Source organism: Barbus barbus (genome assembly GCF_936440315.1).
Source record: "Barbus barbus genome assembly, chromosome: 12".
In the NCBI taxonomy this organism is placed as follows: domain Eukaryota; kingdom Metazoa; phylum Chordata; class Actinopteri; order Cypriniformes; family Cyprinidae; genus Barbus; species Barbus barbus.
Genome location: NC_136740.1, coordinates 12,222,088 through 12,237,172, shown reverse-complemented (window position 1 = coordinate 12,237,172; position 15,085 = coordinate 12,222,088). Strand labels below are relative to the sequence as shown.

General features: G+C 36.1%; 1 protein-coding gene across 1 annotated transcript in view; it reads left to right on the top strand.

Moving 5' to 3' along the window:
• Positions 1–15,085, top strand: part of LOC306878027 (rap guanine nucleotide exchange factor 5-like) — a gene marked incomplete at its 5' end in the record, with an annotated part of 46,917 nt that overhangs the window by 9,820 nt on the left and 22,012 nt on the right. Inside the window, one exon of the mRNA XM_079430110.1 lies at positions 479–579. Coding sequence (XP_079286236.1) covers positions 479–579 — 101 coding nt within the window. The remainder of the gene's footprint in view (positions 1–478; positions 580–15,085) is intronic.

The following is a 15,085-nucleotide window of genomic DNA, read 5'->3' as shown; positions in this document are numbered from 1 at the left end:
CTCCCCGAAGTCATTCTCTCTCGCACTCAATCACACACACACATACTCGTCTGAGGATGTGCTGCATTGCCGTGCGCTCTTTCCTATGGATTCGTTTGGCTTAAACTAGAAGCTCCAGAGCGCAAGGAGGGGGACGTCAGGCTGTTGCACAAAGTCTCCTCGGTTCCTCCAGGTCAATGTGGTAAGTCGGCGCCGATGCCGACATGGGCAGCAGGCGTGCAGTGGCCCCGGACCTGTGCCTGGACGGCAGGTTAATGCCGGCCGCTTTGGTGGAACAGGAGGAAGACGAGGATGAGGACGAGTCCTCCGATACCAGCAGCGCCGACCGAGCTACCGTGCCCACGTTCGACGTGCCGTATTTCCGTTACATTGATGAGGAGGGCACGGAGGAAGAGGGCGAGGAGGAAGGCTGGTGCAGCAGTCGCTCCCTGTCCTCCATCGAAGAGGTAGACTCCAGTGACTCTTGTGTTTCCCACAGGTACGCTGCCGTGCCCGCCGCCCCTGAAAAGGTTCTGGAGCATCTGCTGGGCCACCTCAGGCTGGATGAGGAGCAGAAGAGTCCACTGAGCAGAGAGACAGGTGAGCCGTGACCTTTCACCTCAGCGGTGACACGCATATAGAGTCAGGTGTTATCTGCTGGTTTTAAAGCAAAATCTGACAGGTGTTTTTGGATTCTACAGACACAGGTTCTGTATTGGCCTGATTTCGTTTATCATCATATTTATAATTCATGACTTAGTATGAGTGTCAGATCAGTGGTTGCTATAAGCGTTTTTAATTCTGTTTAGAAATCTGAAACAGGGTTGTTATTGTTAAAATCTAAAACTAGTCAAATTTTGTTAGCTGACATAAAGCTGAAAATAAAAATATTTCAGAAATATTAAAGCAAAAAAAATATATATAAAAACCTTTAATAAGCATAATATAAACTTAATATAAATAACAACCTAAACTAAAATTAAAATGATAACTGAAAATATAAAAATAAAATTCAGGACATTAATAAATACTGTAATGGTATACGATAATACTAATTAAATATGTTTAATCATCATCTAGAACATGATCATCCCTTCTAGTTCACACAAAAATTAAAATTCACACCTTCACGTTGATCTAAAAGCTTAAATTACTTACTTACTTCTGTGGAAAACAAAAGAATGTATTTCGAACAATGTGTTTTTTTTTTTTTTTTTTTTCATACAGTGAAAGTAGGGTCCAATGTGTTGTGGGCTATGAGTTTTATTATATGGACAAAACAAAAAAATATAATATTTTGTGTTTTCCAGAAGAAAGAAAATCATACAGGGTTGGTATGTTGGTATAATTAAATTTTTTTTGTGAACCATCCCTTTTTATAACTCATATTTTAGGAATAGTAGATCTAAATCAAGTACCTGGACTATTCAAGACCAGCTGCAAGTCTGAAAAACCTTCTAGAATCTTACAAAAAAAAAAAAAACAGTCAGCTATGCACTTTAAATGTTGTTGCGTGTGCTTCAAAAAGCACTGTATTTTCTGGTTTTGTTTTTGTTTTATAAAGTTGATGTGATAGTGGTGATCTACTTTTAGCTGACTGCCCCACTATATTCTATCCTGCTGATGCGGAGTTATCTCCTGCTGGCTTCAGTGCCCTGCCGTCATGGATGGCATGCTGTACTCCATGTTTAGCTGGCAACAGTTAAACAAGGTGTTTGAAAGGGAGAAAGTCAGACTTCCACCTATTGGGATACGCATTATATCATTCATCATATAAGTACTGTAAATTCTTGAAAGATTATAGTGTAATCATATCTGGGTCATATGAGGTAAAACTATATAGTACTATTGCATGTAATATTTTGCCTGCCAGGCTCACATTTTTTTTCATTTTCCAGCAGGAATGGTTGTTGTAAAAGTATTGATTTGGATTCTCCATAGGGAACAGAACATCTCTGTAGCCCTAAAGCCATTAGGTCTGGGTCAAATATGGGATTTGTTATTCTTATAAAGCATTCTTCATAGTTAAGTTTTGAAGATAATTCATTTTTCAAGCTTATTTAAAGTAGTTTGAATGCACTCTGCTTTGGTATCCTGAATTGCTGCAGTTGTGTTTGTTAGATATCAAGCTATTATGTCTCTCAGACTGGATTAGAGGAATGAGTAAGTGTTCTTCCTCTCAGAAAAAGCCTGACTCTGCGGAGGCTGAGTGAGTTCTAACCTCATTAAAGACATTGATAGCTAATCACTATAGTTCAGCTCACTTCTCTGTTGTGTGCACAGTCTGTGTGTTTAAATCCTGCACTGCTGGTGCAGTTCTTGTTTGCTTTCAATGCAATTCCAGAACTCTCCTCCACTGCTGAAAACAGGAAAAGATGTCGTTTGTACAGTACAACCAGACCACTTATTCTCATAAATTAACAAAACGAGTATGTATCGTGGAGTGTGAATATTTTTAAAGAGATATTTCATCCAAAAAGGAAACTAGATTTGTATGAATAGACCCCTTTCACTTTCATTGCATGTAAATGAGCAGCTTGGACATTCTGCTAAACTTCTCCTTTTGTGTTCTACACAAGAAAGAAAGCCGTACATCTCCCAAAAGATATACATTAATTTTGTAGTTGAACTATTCCTCAAAAAGCTTTGTGCTGATGTAGTACACCTCTTATTGTCAGAATTAACAATGACATATTGCTGGTAGAAAAGGCCGCCATGATCTATGAACTTTCAGATGAAGTGGATTCACTCCTAACTGCCTGGTAAGCTCTATTCTGCTGGGAGGGTTTTGTCCACACTATAAAGCTATTATGGTTTAAATGGTGTGACAGATAATAAATTAGGTTTTTTTTTTTATGCAATTTTTGAAATGCAGCATCTTTGCATTGCCTCAGAATGCCTGGTGATCCATGCATAGATTTTCTAAGGCTTTTAGTGTGTCTGTCCATATTTCTTTGTATTGTGCGTACAATACAAAGAGAGAGACAAAGAAAAATCAGACAGACAGAAGGAGAGACAGAGATTCCCAGAGGACAGGTCTCGGGGGAGATGAAGCTTGCCGATGTATTATATGGGATTGTCATGCTTGCACTCCCCTCACATGTGTAGGGAGTTTGATAGGGCTCAGTATTGATTTCATACAGCTTCTGATGTATCCATCAGCTGATCCCGTATGAATTCCGTGTTTACATCCTGCAGGACAAGCAGCTTCTGTACACAAAGGGATTTAAATGTTTGTTGTTTAACGTATGAAGCCGAAGGGAAGCGTGCAGTAAAAGTATTGATTCGTTTATGGAGAGCAGAGGTTGTTTTATTGTTTTTCCAAATGAAAGGTGTCCAGCCAACTGTATCTCCCTACAGAGCTGGAGCTCTTGGCATCTCTCAATGCTAATAAATACAGAAGCAAGACAAAGTGCAATGAAAGAAAGAGAGTGGTAGTGGTTTGGTACTTTTATGTGGTTCAGTGCTTTTGTTTGTCGAACATACAAGAAGTGTTACAATTTTACTACTGTGATTCATTCGGAATAGTGTTTTGTTGTCGGTCATGTGTTTTCTGCTTTCAGTCTGCATGTGTTTGCATGAGGGTTGAAGGATTCCAGGTGAATTCTGCCCGAAGGCAAAGAAACAGATGGGTTGAGGAGGAAATCTGATCAATTTCATTGCTAATTCGTCTTTGATTATTTCGGTGATAATGTTTATTGATCCTCAAGCCAAGAGGATAGATCGGTTTATTGTATTTTTGGATTCTAGCATGTGTTCGATGAATGGAATGTTTCCTTTGTGTCCAATATGGACTGTTTTCTCCAATAATTTTCAGTTTTCAGTGCGCCGCATGTAATAATGAAAAGTCTATTTACAGGTTAATGATCTCATGTATCACACTGGTAAAAGTTCCTATATGAAATGTAGGTAAAATGTTTATAATGTTCATACAGCGATAAAGAGAAACTCATAACACTCAGTGGGGTCCAAAAGTCTACTTTGAAAATCTGGAAGAAAACTATATAAACAGTGTCTTGGGACTTTTGAAATTCCAAAATACATTACTATATACTGTGTATGTATGTATGTATGTATGTATGTGTATATATATATGTGTGTGTGTGTGTTTTAATAAAATAAATTAATACTTTTATTCAGCAAAGACGCATTAAATTGATCAAAAGTGACAGAAGCGACATTTATATTTTTATGTTAGGATTTATATTTCAAATAAATGTTGTTCTTTTGAAATTTGTATTCATGCAACAACAACAACATCACATTTTCCCCAAAAATTATGAACATTAATAATTACAAGGAATATATATCCAATGGCGGCTCAAAATTCAGCTTTACCATCACAGGAATAAATTAATTTTTAAATATAAAAGTAAGCAAAACAAAGTATTTTAAATTGTAAAATTTCACTATATTACTGTTTTTGCTCCATTTTTGATCAAATAAATGCAGCCTTGATGAGCATAAAAAGACTTTTTTTAAAAACATTCATATTTTACTTCAACTTTTCCTTTAAATTATAATTGTAATAATATAGTTTATAATGAAAATATTAATCAACTTCTCATTCAAAAGTAAAAACATTTAGATTTACATCTAAATCAGACAATGATGTTGTAGTAACATGTATTTATCCAATGTCCAATAGTCGATGTTGGACTAATATGATAAAGGACGAGCTCATGTGCTTCAGTAAGAGATGCAAATTGGTTTTCCATGATCCAATATCTTCTACTCCTGCCTTAAATGAGGTCAATCACCTGAGCAGCACTCTGGTCGGATCTGTGTTCAAGGCCTGCTCAGGGTAATTGGCGAGTTCTGGTCAATGAGCGATAATCAAACCTTGACCACATGGTTGAGGGAGAGACTTGTGGGAATGGCTTCATTGATGATAATAACTTAGCTCACACCAGAATTGCTGAACACTCCCACACGAGCCCTGAGCATAATGGGCCTGAAGCTGTCAGAGCTTATTATCCATGCTCTATGAGCATGATTTATGCAAAACGGGGATAATTTGAGTAAAATGCTTCCTCTAGACATCAAAAACAAAAGGAGGGGAGTGAGTGCGTATGTGCGCTTTTCAAGAATGTTGGAAAATCTGGTGCAAACACTTAAGATGAAGTTGTTTAAAGTCAATCATCTGTCTCACCGTCTCATTAACTGTAACAGTCTCATTTTCTTTTTTCGGCATGCTCTGGTTTCTTGCATGCATCTGTCAATATCATAAGCAGCTGACCGGGTCTGTGCCTGCAAAGCCATGAACTGTGCTATCCCTCAGCTGTCCATCAAAGCATCAGACAGCAGCTCATTTGACCTCCAGGGTTTGCCGCGTGGTCATTAACTCTCAGCTTTTTTTACATCATGTTTTCAAGTCAAGCTGACATAGTCTGTCTGATCGTTCCTGCAGTGTGGGTGGAAGAGCTTGAAAGAGCTTGGAAGATGCAAGAGACACCGAGAATGTAGTTAGACCTACTTTTTCACTGTGAGAGGAAACACAAAACATTGTTTCTGCTGTTATTTAGCCAAGGTTTTTGCAACAAAATTCTCTTGCAAAACAATTTCCCATATAATGAGAGTTTCCAGATGTTCCAGTATTCATAATAATTTCAAATGGCATCTATTTTTTTTTTTCCATATATTCCTAATACAAATTCACATTAATACATTTTAGTTTAATTTTAAATACATGTAAATTAAAAAGTGTACATCAAATAAGTCCATGATGTATAAATTCAACTCAGGACCAACAAGGGACTCAGAAAAACAGTCATGGATCATCCAGGAAATGACAAACAGTATTAAGATTCAAGGGTATGTAAACTTTTGAATGGGGTAATTTTCACCGAATTAAATTCAGTTATTATTTTGTGAAGAATATATAAACATAATGGATATAGAGTTGGACTTGTAACCTGAAGGTCGTGGGTTCGAGTCTCAGGTCCGGCAAGGATTGTAGGTGGGGGGAGTGAATAACAAACACTCTCTCCACCTTCAATACTACGGCTGAGGTGAGACCCTTGAGCAAGGCACCGAACCCCCAACTGCTCCCCGGGCGCCGCAGCATGGCTGCCCACTGCTCCGGGTGTATGTTCACTACTGTGTGTGCACTTGGATGGGTTAAATGCAGAGCTCAAATTCCGAGTATGGGTCACCATACTTGGCCATACACACACCACTTCCCCTCAGGACAGTATTAAATAAACAATATAAACTTGCAATTTTCATATGATACCTCTTATTTTGTTAAAATTATTAACATTTTGCATTTTCTGCAATATATATTTCACATTACAGTGATGGGAATGAGATCTATTTTGTGTTGCAGTAATGAAAATTAGATTTTTTTCTATGATACGGTAATGATAGTGATTTTTTTTTTTTTTTGTATTTTTTTTGCTACAATAATGAGAGAATAGGATTTATTTTTGTGTGTTACAATAATGTTTGGTGCAAAAAAATTCAAAGTTGTGGAAAAAGGCGTATTTTTTTGAAAGGTTACAAAAATAAATATAAAACATCTAATTTTACACTTTTTGTATTATTATTTTGAGGAGAAATATGACCTGGATATGACCTTCATAGTCTTTTTAAGAGTCATCTGTGACTTCTCACTGCAATCTTTATATCTTTTAGACCTTTTGCGTGTTTTGTCCTTGCACTTTCGTTTATGCGGTAGCTCTATAGCATCGCTGTTGAAGAGTAATTATCTGGTAAAGTGAAATTATTGTAGAGTTAATGAAAGATATAGTAATGTTTGAAGCAGATGTCATAATTTCAGTAGACTGAGATGATTTTAAAAGGAGCAATTGATTCATAAATTTGTACGGCCTTACCTACATGCTGTGGAAATACAAATGGAAGACAAGACAATGAACACAGCGCTGAAAAGAGGCAGGGCTACATAAAAGCTATAGAAATCTGATTCTAAATTCAGTCTACACTCTTAGTCATGGTCAGTTTTATTGGTTTGCTACATGCATGATTATTATGGAGTGAAAAAAGGTTTTACTAGAGAAGTCAAGTATGTCTAATCCTTTGCTGGTCTCGCACTTTCTCATGGCAGTGTATGAGTTTTTTTCTTGGAAAACTGGCACGTTGAGCTGTAGTGAAGTCCTTCATTCTTCAGATAATGAAAAATGCATCATGTTTTCGTGATTAGCTGGAGAAGTGAAGTGCGAGTGAGGTTTATATGCTGCTGCAGAGTGAGAGTGTTAATGAGAATTCTTGTGAAAGTGTTTCTGCAAATTAGTGCGTGTACTGTATGTGTGTTCGTTTGCTTTCAGCTGCTGATTGGATGATTTGATTTAGTTTAACTAGTTTAGCACCGTTTCCAGATGCACAGCACAACGAAACTAGAGCATGAAGACGCACACTTGCAGTGTAGGCAGTTCCAATAATTACAGCGGGACTGATCAAGCTTTGCTTCTTCAATGGTTTGCAGTGAATGTATTTGGTGCGAATACAGCTTTTTCTCTTAAAGCAGTTTGGTTTGTTTCGGGGTATCATTTTGGGATGTTAATAATTTAAACCTCTATGAGTGCATCTGAATTCCAGTAGTTTCATGAAGAACAGACAATACAAACAATATTTTTGCAGGTGTAGTATAAGTACACAAACATACTATATCCACCATATTGGCATTGGTTTTTGCTAATAATTTGGTACTGACACTTATTTTTCAAATCTGACCGTTTGAATGGTATTATGGGATAGCAAAGTGTCCACTTATTGTACGCACTAGTTTGGTTTGCAATTTGTAATTTGTAATTGTAATTTGAATCAATGGCTATTATTGTGTCCGTTTAGATCAAGAAAGCATATGCAGCCGTATTTTTATTTTTTATTTTTTTTTGGTGTAGTTTTAAAATCCCATGTGAATACAAAAATCTCAATGGTTTTAAAACATGTAAATACGGTTTAATTACACTACATTCTTCTCAGTTAAAAGTGAGTGTCAGAAACAAAAAGTTGTGCGCTACCTACTAACAGAGAAATTTAGCATTTTTATTAAGCCCATGCCATTTTTTATGAATAATTTTGAAATGATTAATTGCATACGAAAATCAGACCATATTTTCAAAACACACATTAAGATATTTTTAATGAATCCTCCGTCCCTCCATTGAAAGTCCAGGATTTGGAACAACATGAGGGTCAGTAATTGATGACAGACTTTATTTTTCCAAACCTGTATTAGTTTCTTTCTTCTGTTTAGCATAAAAGAAGATATTTTGAAGAATGTTTCTAACCAAACAGCTGACGTCATCTACCGTCAACTATTTTGTAACCAACATTTTTCAAAATATCTTTGTGTTCAGCAGAAGAAAGAAACTCATACAGGTTTGAAACAACATGAGGGTGAGTAAATTAAGCGATTGAAAAAACTCAGTTGAAAAGTGGATCGGACTGAGCACCAAAACACTTTTAGCCATTCATTATTACTTTTCGTTAGCTTCAGGTATGATAAAGAGCCATTCATTTGCACGCCTTATAAACTTGGAATGTTTAAAGCTAATCACTTGTTTCAAGCGTCAGCTCCAAATGTGTCTGAAAAGTGAGATAACCTACTCCTAATATAATGTTTTATTTGGGTGGGGTGGGGGGTTACTGCACCTTTAAGACTGCTTCTGTAAAATAGCATTACCACACACCTTTATCTCTTCAGGGTTGTTTCTGTCTGACTGTTATGGTACATTTAGTGCCTACATGATCCCAAAATAAGCAAGAAAAACTAATTTGGATCTAAATTTGAAAATGGCCATAGAATATCAGAAGATGCAGTATGTCATCCAGTATGATGACTACTGAGTTTTCTAAAGTCATACACTCATTTGACATATTCTGTTTTGCATTCCGTCACAGTGTTGGAAAGTATGCATATTCGGACACAGTATCTGTCTGTGTGTGAGCGAGCACCATTGGCGTCGGTGTGTACAGCTGCTCTCTGCAGATTACCATAATGATGCGAGCAGTTCAGTAGAGCAGAACGCACAAAGCTCAAGGAAGTAAGTGTGAAATTAAGGAAGAATTTACAACAGTGCCAATGCAGCATGCTCACACCGCAGCCCGCAGGAAGAGTGTCACTAATAGGATTTACAGCTTATAGAGGAATCCCTCTGTCACTATACACTGCCTCAGAAAATACTCAACTCATTCATTATGCTCTCTTTCTCCTTCCCTCCTACTTCACTCTTTGGGTTGCATAAGTCTAGTTTAGTGGTAATTGGAATAAACATCAGACTGTCTTAAATCTAACTGTGAGAAATGGCTGCAGTCTGTTAATTTGGCTCTATTTAATTACATTTTCTGGGAATTCTAAGAGCTACATTTATAAAACCTTTTACTTAGTATTAATACACACAAACACGTTATATCTCCTCTGACTTTTAATTGCATAATCATTTTACACAGCTTACACACATGTAAATGTACAGTATCTGTCAGTCAGTCAGTCAGTCAGTCAGTCAGTCAGTCAGTCAGTCAGTCAGTCAGTCAGTCAGTCAGTCAGTCAGTCAGTCAGTCAGTCAGTCAGTCAGTCATCTAATCTATCCAAACCCCACCAACTAATTAAAATCGCACATTTTTCTGAAATGAATCGCGATTAATTTAAATATACTATTATATACTAATTTAAGTGAACTTAAAACTATTTTCACATAAACGTCATATTTAGATAACTGCACTTCAGCAGAAATATACAGAAGAAATTTAATAAAGTTATCAAAAACTACATTCTAAATTAAATCTAGATGAACCACATAAAGCAATAAAAGTTATTAATTTACTCTTTTATTTTCTCTTTTCTCTCTGATTGACAAACAATGCAGCTGGTTATTAGGTTATTTTACTGCTGTTGCTTTAAGGACTGCTGCTAAATGTGACGCAAATCTGACACGCATCGTATTTTCTCTTAACTCGATTTACGTTTTCTGACCCACTTCAGGTTTTAAAGTTTCTGCTAATGAACTGACGAGTTGAATCAGGTGTGTTAGATGAGGGAGACGGCGCTGGGTTGCTCCAGGACAGTTTTGAAAACCATTTCAGAGACGTTCTTAAATCTGACTCATATATAATAATAATAATAATAATAATAATTCATTACATTTATATAGCGCTTTTCTAAGCACTCAAAGCGCTCTACATTGTGAGGGGTGGTGTCTCCTCATCCACCACCAGTGTGCAGCATCCACCTGGATGATGCGACGGCAGCCATAGTGCGCCAGAACGCCCACCACACACCAGCTTACTGGTGGAGAGGAGACAGAGTGATGAAGCCAATCAGTCTAAGGGGATGATTAGGAGGCCATGATGGTCAGAGACCAATGGGGAAATTTGGCCAGGATGCCGAGGTCACACCTCTACTCTTTTCGAAAGACATCCTGGGATTTTTAATGGCCACAGAGAGTCAGGACCTCGGTTTAACGTCTCATCCGAAAGATGGTGCTTTTTGACAGTATAGTGTCCCCGTCACTATACTGGGGCATTAGGACCCACACAGACCGCAGGGTGAGCACCCCCTGCTGGCCTCACTAACACCTCTTCCAACAGCAACCTAGTTTTCACCGGAGGTCTCCCATCCAGGTACTGACCAGGCTCAACCCTGCTTAGCTTCAGTGGGCAACCAGTCTTGTGCTACAGGGTGATATGGCTGTGACTGTGATATAACATATTACATGCATGCACAGTTTTAAGGCAGCTTTAAAAAGACTTAACTGACCACGATATTGCATGCACGCAGGGGCGTAGTTTGTGGGGGGGATGGGGGGAGGTAACCCCCCCAATAACCAAAACTAGCAAGTACAACCCCCCCCAATATTTATACCACAGTTAATGGAAACCTAGAATCAGGCTATTTATTAATTATTTGAATCATGCCTTCGGCGCTTTTATAAGTGCTAACCATCGAACGGAGCGCTTATCAGCACATCATCACTGAAGCGCAGTTCTTTTAATTGTGCACGAGCCATTCCTATCGAGAAGCTGATGGTAAAATATGCAATCTATTTGAATTCTTTTGAGAAACTGCCACTTTAAAATGCTATGGAGAAAGTCGAACATTATCGAAAAAAGGAGAAAACATAATCTTGCACCAGCACTAACATAATATTTTTAAACTACTCATGACCACCTTTACTATAATTTATCACGTTTTACTGTAGGTTTATTTATTGTAGTAAATTGTCTAACTTGTAGAATTTATAATAATAGATAATCTGTTAAGGGAATAGATTTTTCCCTAAAGATTTATATTACAACTGGCATGTTCCAGCTATTGTTTCTGTTGTTTCTCATAACAAATGCAATATAGATTAATAAAAAAAGTCATTATTTTTCCTGGTAATGATTAATAGGCTAGCCTTATTATAACAAATACTACTGTTAAGAACTATGGTACTTTTTCATAAGAGCAAGTCAGTCAGAATCGAGAGGCAATGGGTTCTAATGATGAGTGATGGAAAAACCTGGCCTTCAGATATTCCAATGATGGCATAGATTAAATTATTAAGAGCCTGATGAACTGTTAAGAAGAAATAAACATCAATATAAGAAAATTTTAAGTTAGATTGACTTTCCATGGCGTGTTGAATTAGAACATTCTGTCAAACTATAGCCTAAGTGTCTAAATAATATAAAATACATTTATATATCCTATGTAAACAAGTAATTGTTAACTAGCTTATTACTTTATTGCAGTTAGGCAATCAACCAACTTTGCAGGTGTGGTGGATAGCACAAAATACCATTTTACAAAAATAAAATTTAAGCAAACAAACAAATAAATAAACCTTAAGAGGGAGCATGACCCGCAGGGACCCCTTCAATTTTTTACTTATGTATGCTATAGCTTATTCCAAATTGTAAATACTAATTTGTACATATGCACCTATATTAATTTCTGTATGCCATTGTACAAAAAGACATCAAATAAAAACACATTAAAATAATATTTTGTAGTGGCAAAGAGTTTCAGTCTTTTAGTTTTTTTTTTTTAAGTTCTTAAAGCTCTGAAACAAAAGGACGGCTTACTTTTTTTTTTTTTACCATTTGCATGTATGAATATGATATTTTATCCCAAAATAAAACAAAGTTGACAACATTTAAAAAAGAGAATTTAAAATCACATTAAAGAAAATATATCCTGCAAAACAAATGAGCATGAAATTGTTTACATTTTTCTGATAACCAACTATGAAAATCAAACCAGAATTTAGAAGTAACATCTCAGTAAAAGAATAGATGATCAAGTGTTTCAGGAAAAGAATAAGAAAAACCACATGGGTCCACTTAAAATTGAAATCTTTTCTTTATAAAATCACTAACAGGGTAAATCATAAACATACAGTAATTCTGTAATGTGTCTCCTTAACCTTTGGAGCAACTGTAAGATAAAAGGTAAAAGATTTATCCCTTACTGAGGGTTCAACATCTCTCAGAAAATAGCACTGATAATCTCCTGTAGCTACGTTTAAATTCTTTATAAATAAGTTTGTTAATATACACTTATTATGAAAGAGATTTATATTAGCCTCTATATTTCCCCTTCTCCCAAAACAGCTTACAGTTGAAACAGCTTAAAATATGCGGTACTTTTTGCTCATAAGAGTAACATCATTCGGAACTGTCTACTTTTATTTGTGTGCATTCACAATATCAACGAAACGTTTTGGTTTTATAAAATAAATAGGAAAACAGAGGATGCACTTTCTGCCAGCGCTTCACAATGATGAACCGAAACTCAGCGAACTGACTCACAGAAAGCTTTAAATTACTACTTCAAAATGAAATAATTCAAATCGAAAGCAAAAACGTTCATTATGTAATCCTTAAAGATGCATTTCTCTCTAAAGGCGCGTCTAATGAGGAGATGGCGAGTCATTTCATCACTGTCTAAAATAGGATATAAAAATAAGGAAAAGTCTAAAACAGGCCCGATTATAATTTGCGTTTTATTTTATAGGCTAGTTGTATACAATTAAAAAAATAAAACTGTAAAATTTTGTCCTACTATAGCTGCTTTATATTTTCAGATTTTTTATGTTGCTCTGTCCTGAATACCTTAAAATTTAAAGGATTTGAATTATAACGATTTTATTGGTTTGGTAACAGCCCCAAATGTCTTATTCGAATTAAATTTATTGATTAAATATAAGAATTTGATGCAAAAGATAATGCACACTTCTAGAAAAAAAAGGCTTTATAAAAGTAAAAATGTCCGTAAAGGGTAAAAATAACTTTTGTTGCAAAGTATTAATTTCTATCACTGCTGTGAACTGACCACGCAGAATATGAAGAATATCAAAAACTTTAGGAGTCAGCTGTCCATGGCAGTCCTGCAGCACAATACACTCAGAAAAATGAATGAATGAATGAATGATGCATTTACATAGCGCTTTGTGTATTGCTGTACACCCAAAAGCGCTTTACAATCATGAGGGGGGGGGGGTCGCTCCTCAACCACCACCAGTGTGCAGCATCCACCTGGATGAGGCGACGGCAGCCACAACACAACGGCGCCAGTGCGCTCACCACACACCAGCTACAGGTGGAGAGGAGAAAGAGTCAGAGCCAATCGAGTGTATGGGGATTATTAGGAGGCCATGATTGACAAGGTCCAGTAGAGGGAATTTGGCCAGGACACCGGGCTTACACCCCTACTCTTTACAAGAAGTGCCAAAATATAGTCTGATTATCGTTATGGATAAAATCCCAGAAAATATAGAGATATAATTTTTGCCTATCGCACACCCGCATATTTAATTGCTAGTTTGGTACACATAGGCCTAATTCACTGATCATCGTAAAATAAGCTTTTATCTTAGAAATAGGTTCTCTCAACGACAACGAGGACATGACAAAAAAATAGGTGAATCATATTTATATAAGGTTTTATTTATTTAGGCTATTTATTTATTGAAGGGGCGGGGTCTGGTTAATATTGTGAAATATAATTGAAATTTAAAATAATGGTTTTCTATTTTAATGTACTTAATATATTTATTTCTGTGATGCAAAGCTAAATTTTCAGCATCATTACTCCAGTCTTCATTGTCACATGATCCTTCAATGTACTGTCAACGTCGGAAACAATTGTGCTGCTTAAAGTTTTTTTGTGATATTTTTACAGGATTGATTGACTGAATCCTGGCAGATTATTATTCAGAATATAGAAATCGTATCAATTTAACATTATTGCTGAATAAAAGCAGGCTATTTTTTTTTCAAAACGAAAGGAAAATGAATAGTAAGTGCTGTCCTATTATTCTTCAAAAAATCCTAATATTATGTTTTAAACGTAAACTAAAGCAAAGAAGAGAGGCGCTTGAATATGCCTGATTAATGTTCAGTTTATGTATTTGTCTATTATTTTATTATTATTTCTCAGCAACAGTCCCAGATCTAACAGATGATTTCGATCAGCGGCCATCACCGATGTGCTGTTGGCTACATTAAAAATGTAAAGGCTAAAAACACAATAACCCCCAAATGTAAAAAAAAAAATTAAAAAAGGATTTCATAAAACTAAACGACATGAGTATACTATAAGCAACACAAATTTCACTAAAGGATTCCTTTCAGAGACATTTGTTATTTATGTTATAGACTTTTTATACTTTTGTTACCTTTATACTTTTACAATTAGTGTAATAAAAATAAATGTCTAAAAATGTCAAAATTATTATTATATATTTATATTTAATATGTACACAATTAATGTATATTGTGCAAGTTAGCCGGGGAAAAGACAAGACGCACTAAGAATTGCACAAAAAAAAAAAAAAAAAGACGCAGAGGTCACGTCTATTGAGAGGAATGAATAAAGAGCAAGTAAATTGTGCATTCGTTCACACACTGCACTGAGCCGTGTGAGCAGCGTTATGATACATGTTAGCGAAACAAATAAAAAATAACTTCACTGCTACATGTGAATCACGCGTGACGTCTGGCTCGACACTTCACTGCCACACGGGATTTACGTCTGCGTCTTAAATTGAATGGATTAAATAGCAAAAAAATAAAAAATAAAAAATCAAGACGTCAGTGAGACGAGTGCATGAAACAGCGTAATATTAAAGAGCCCACCGGAACGCTATACATAAACACC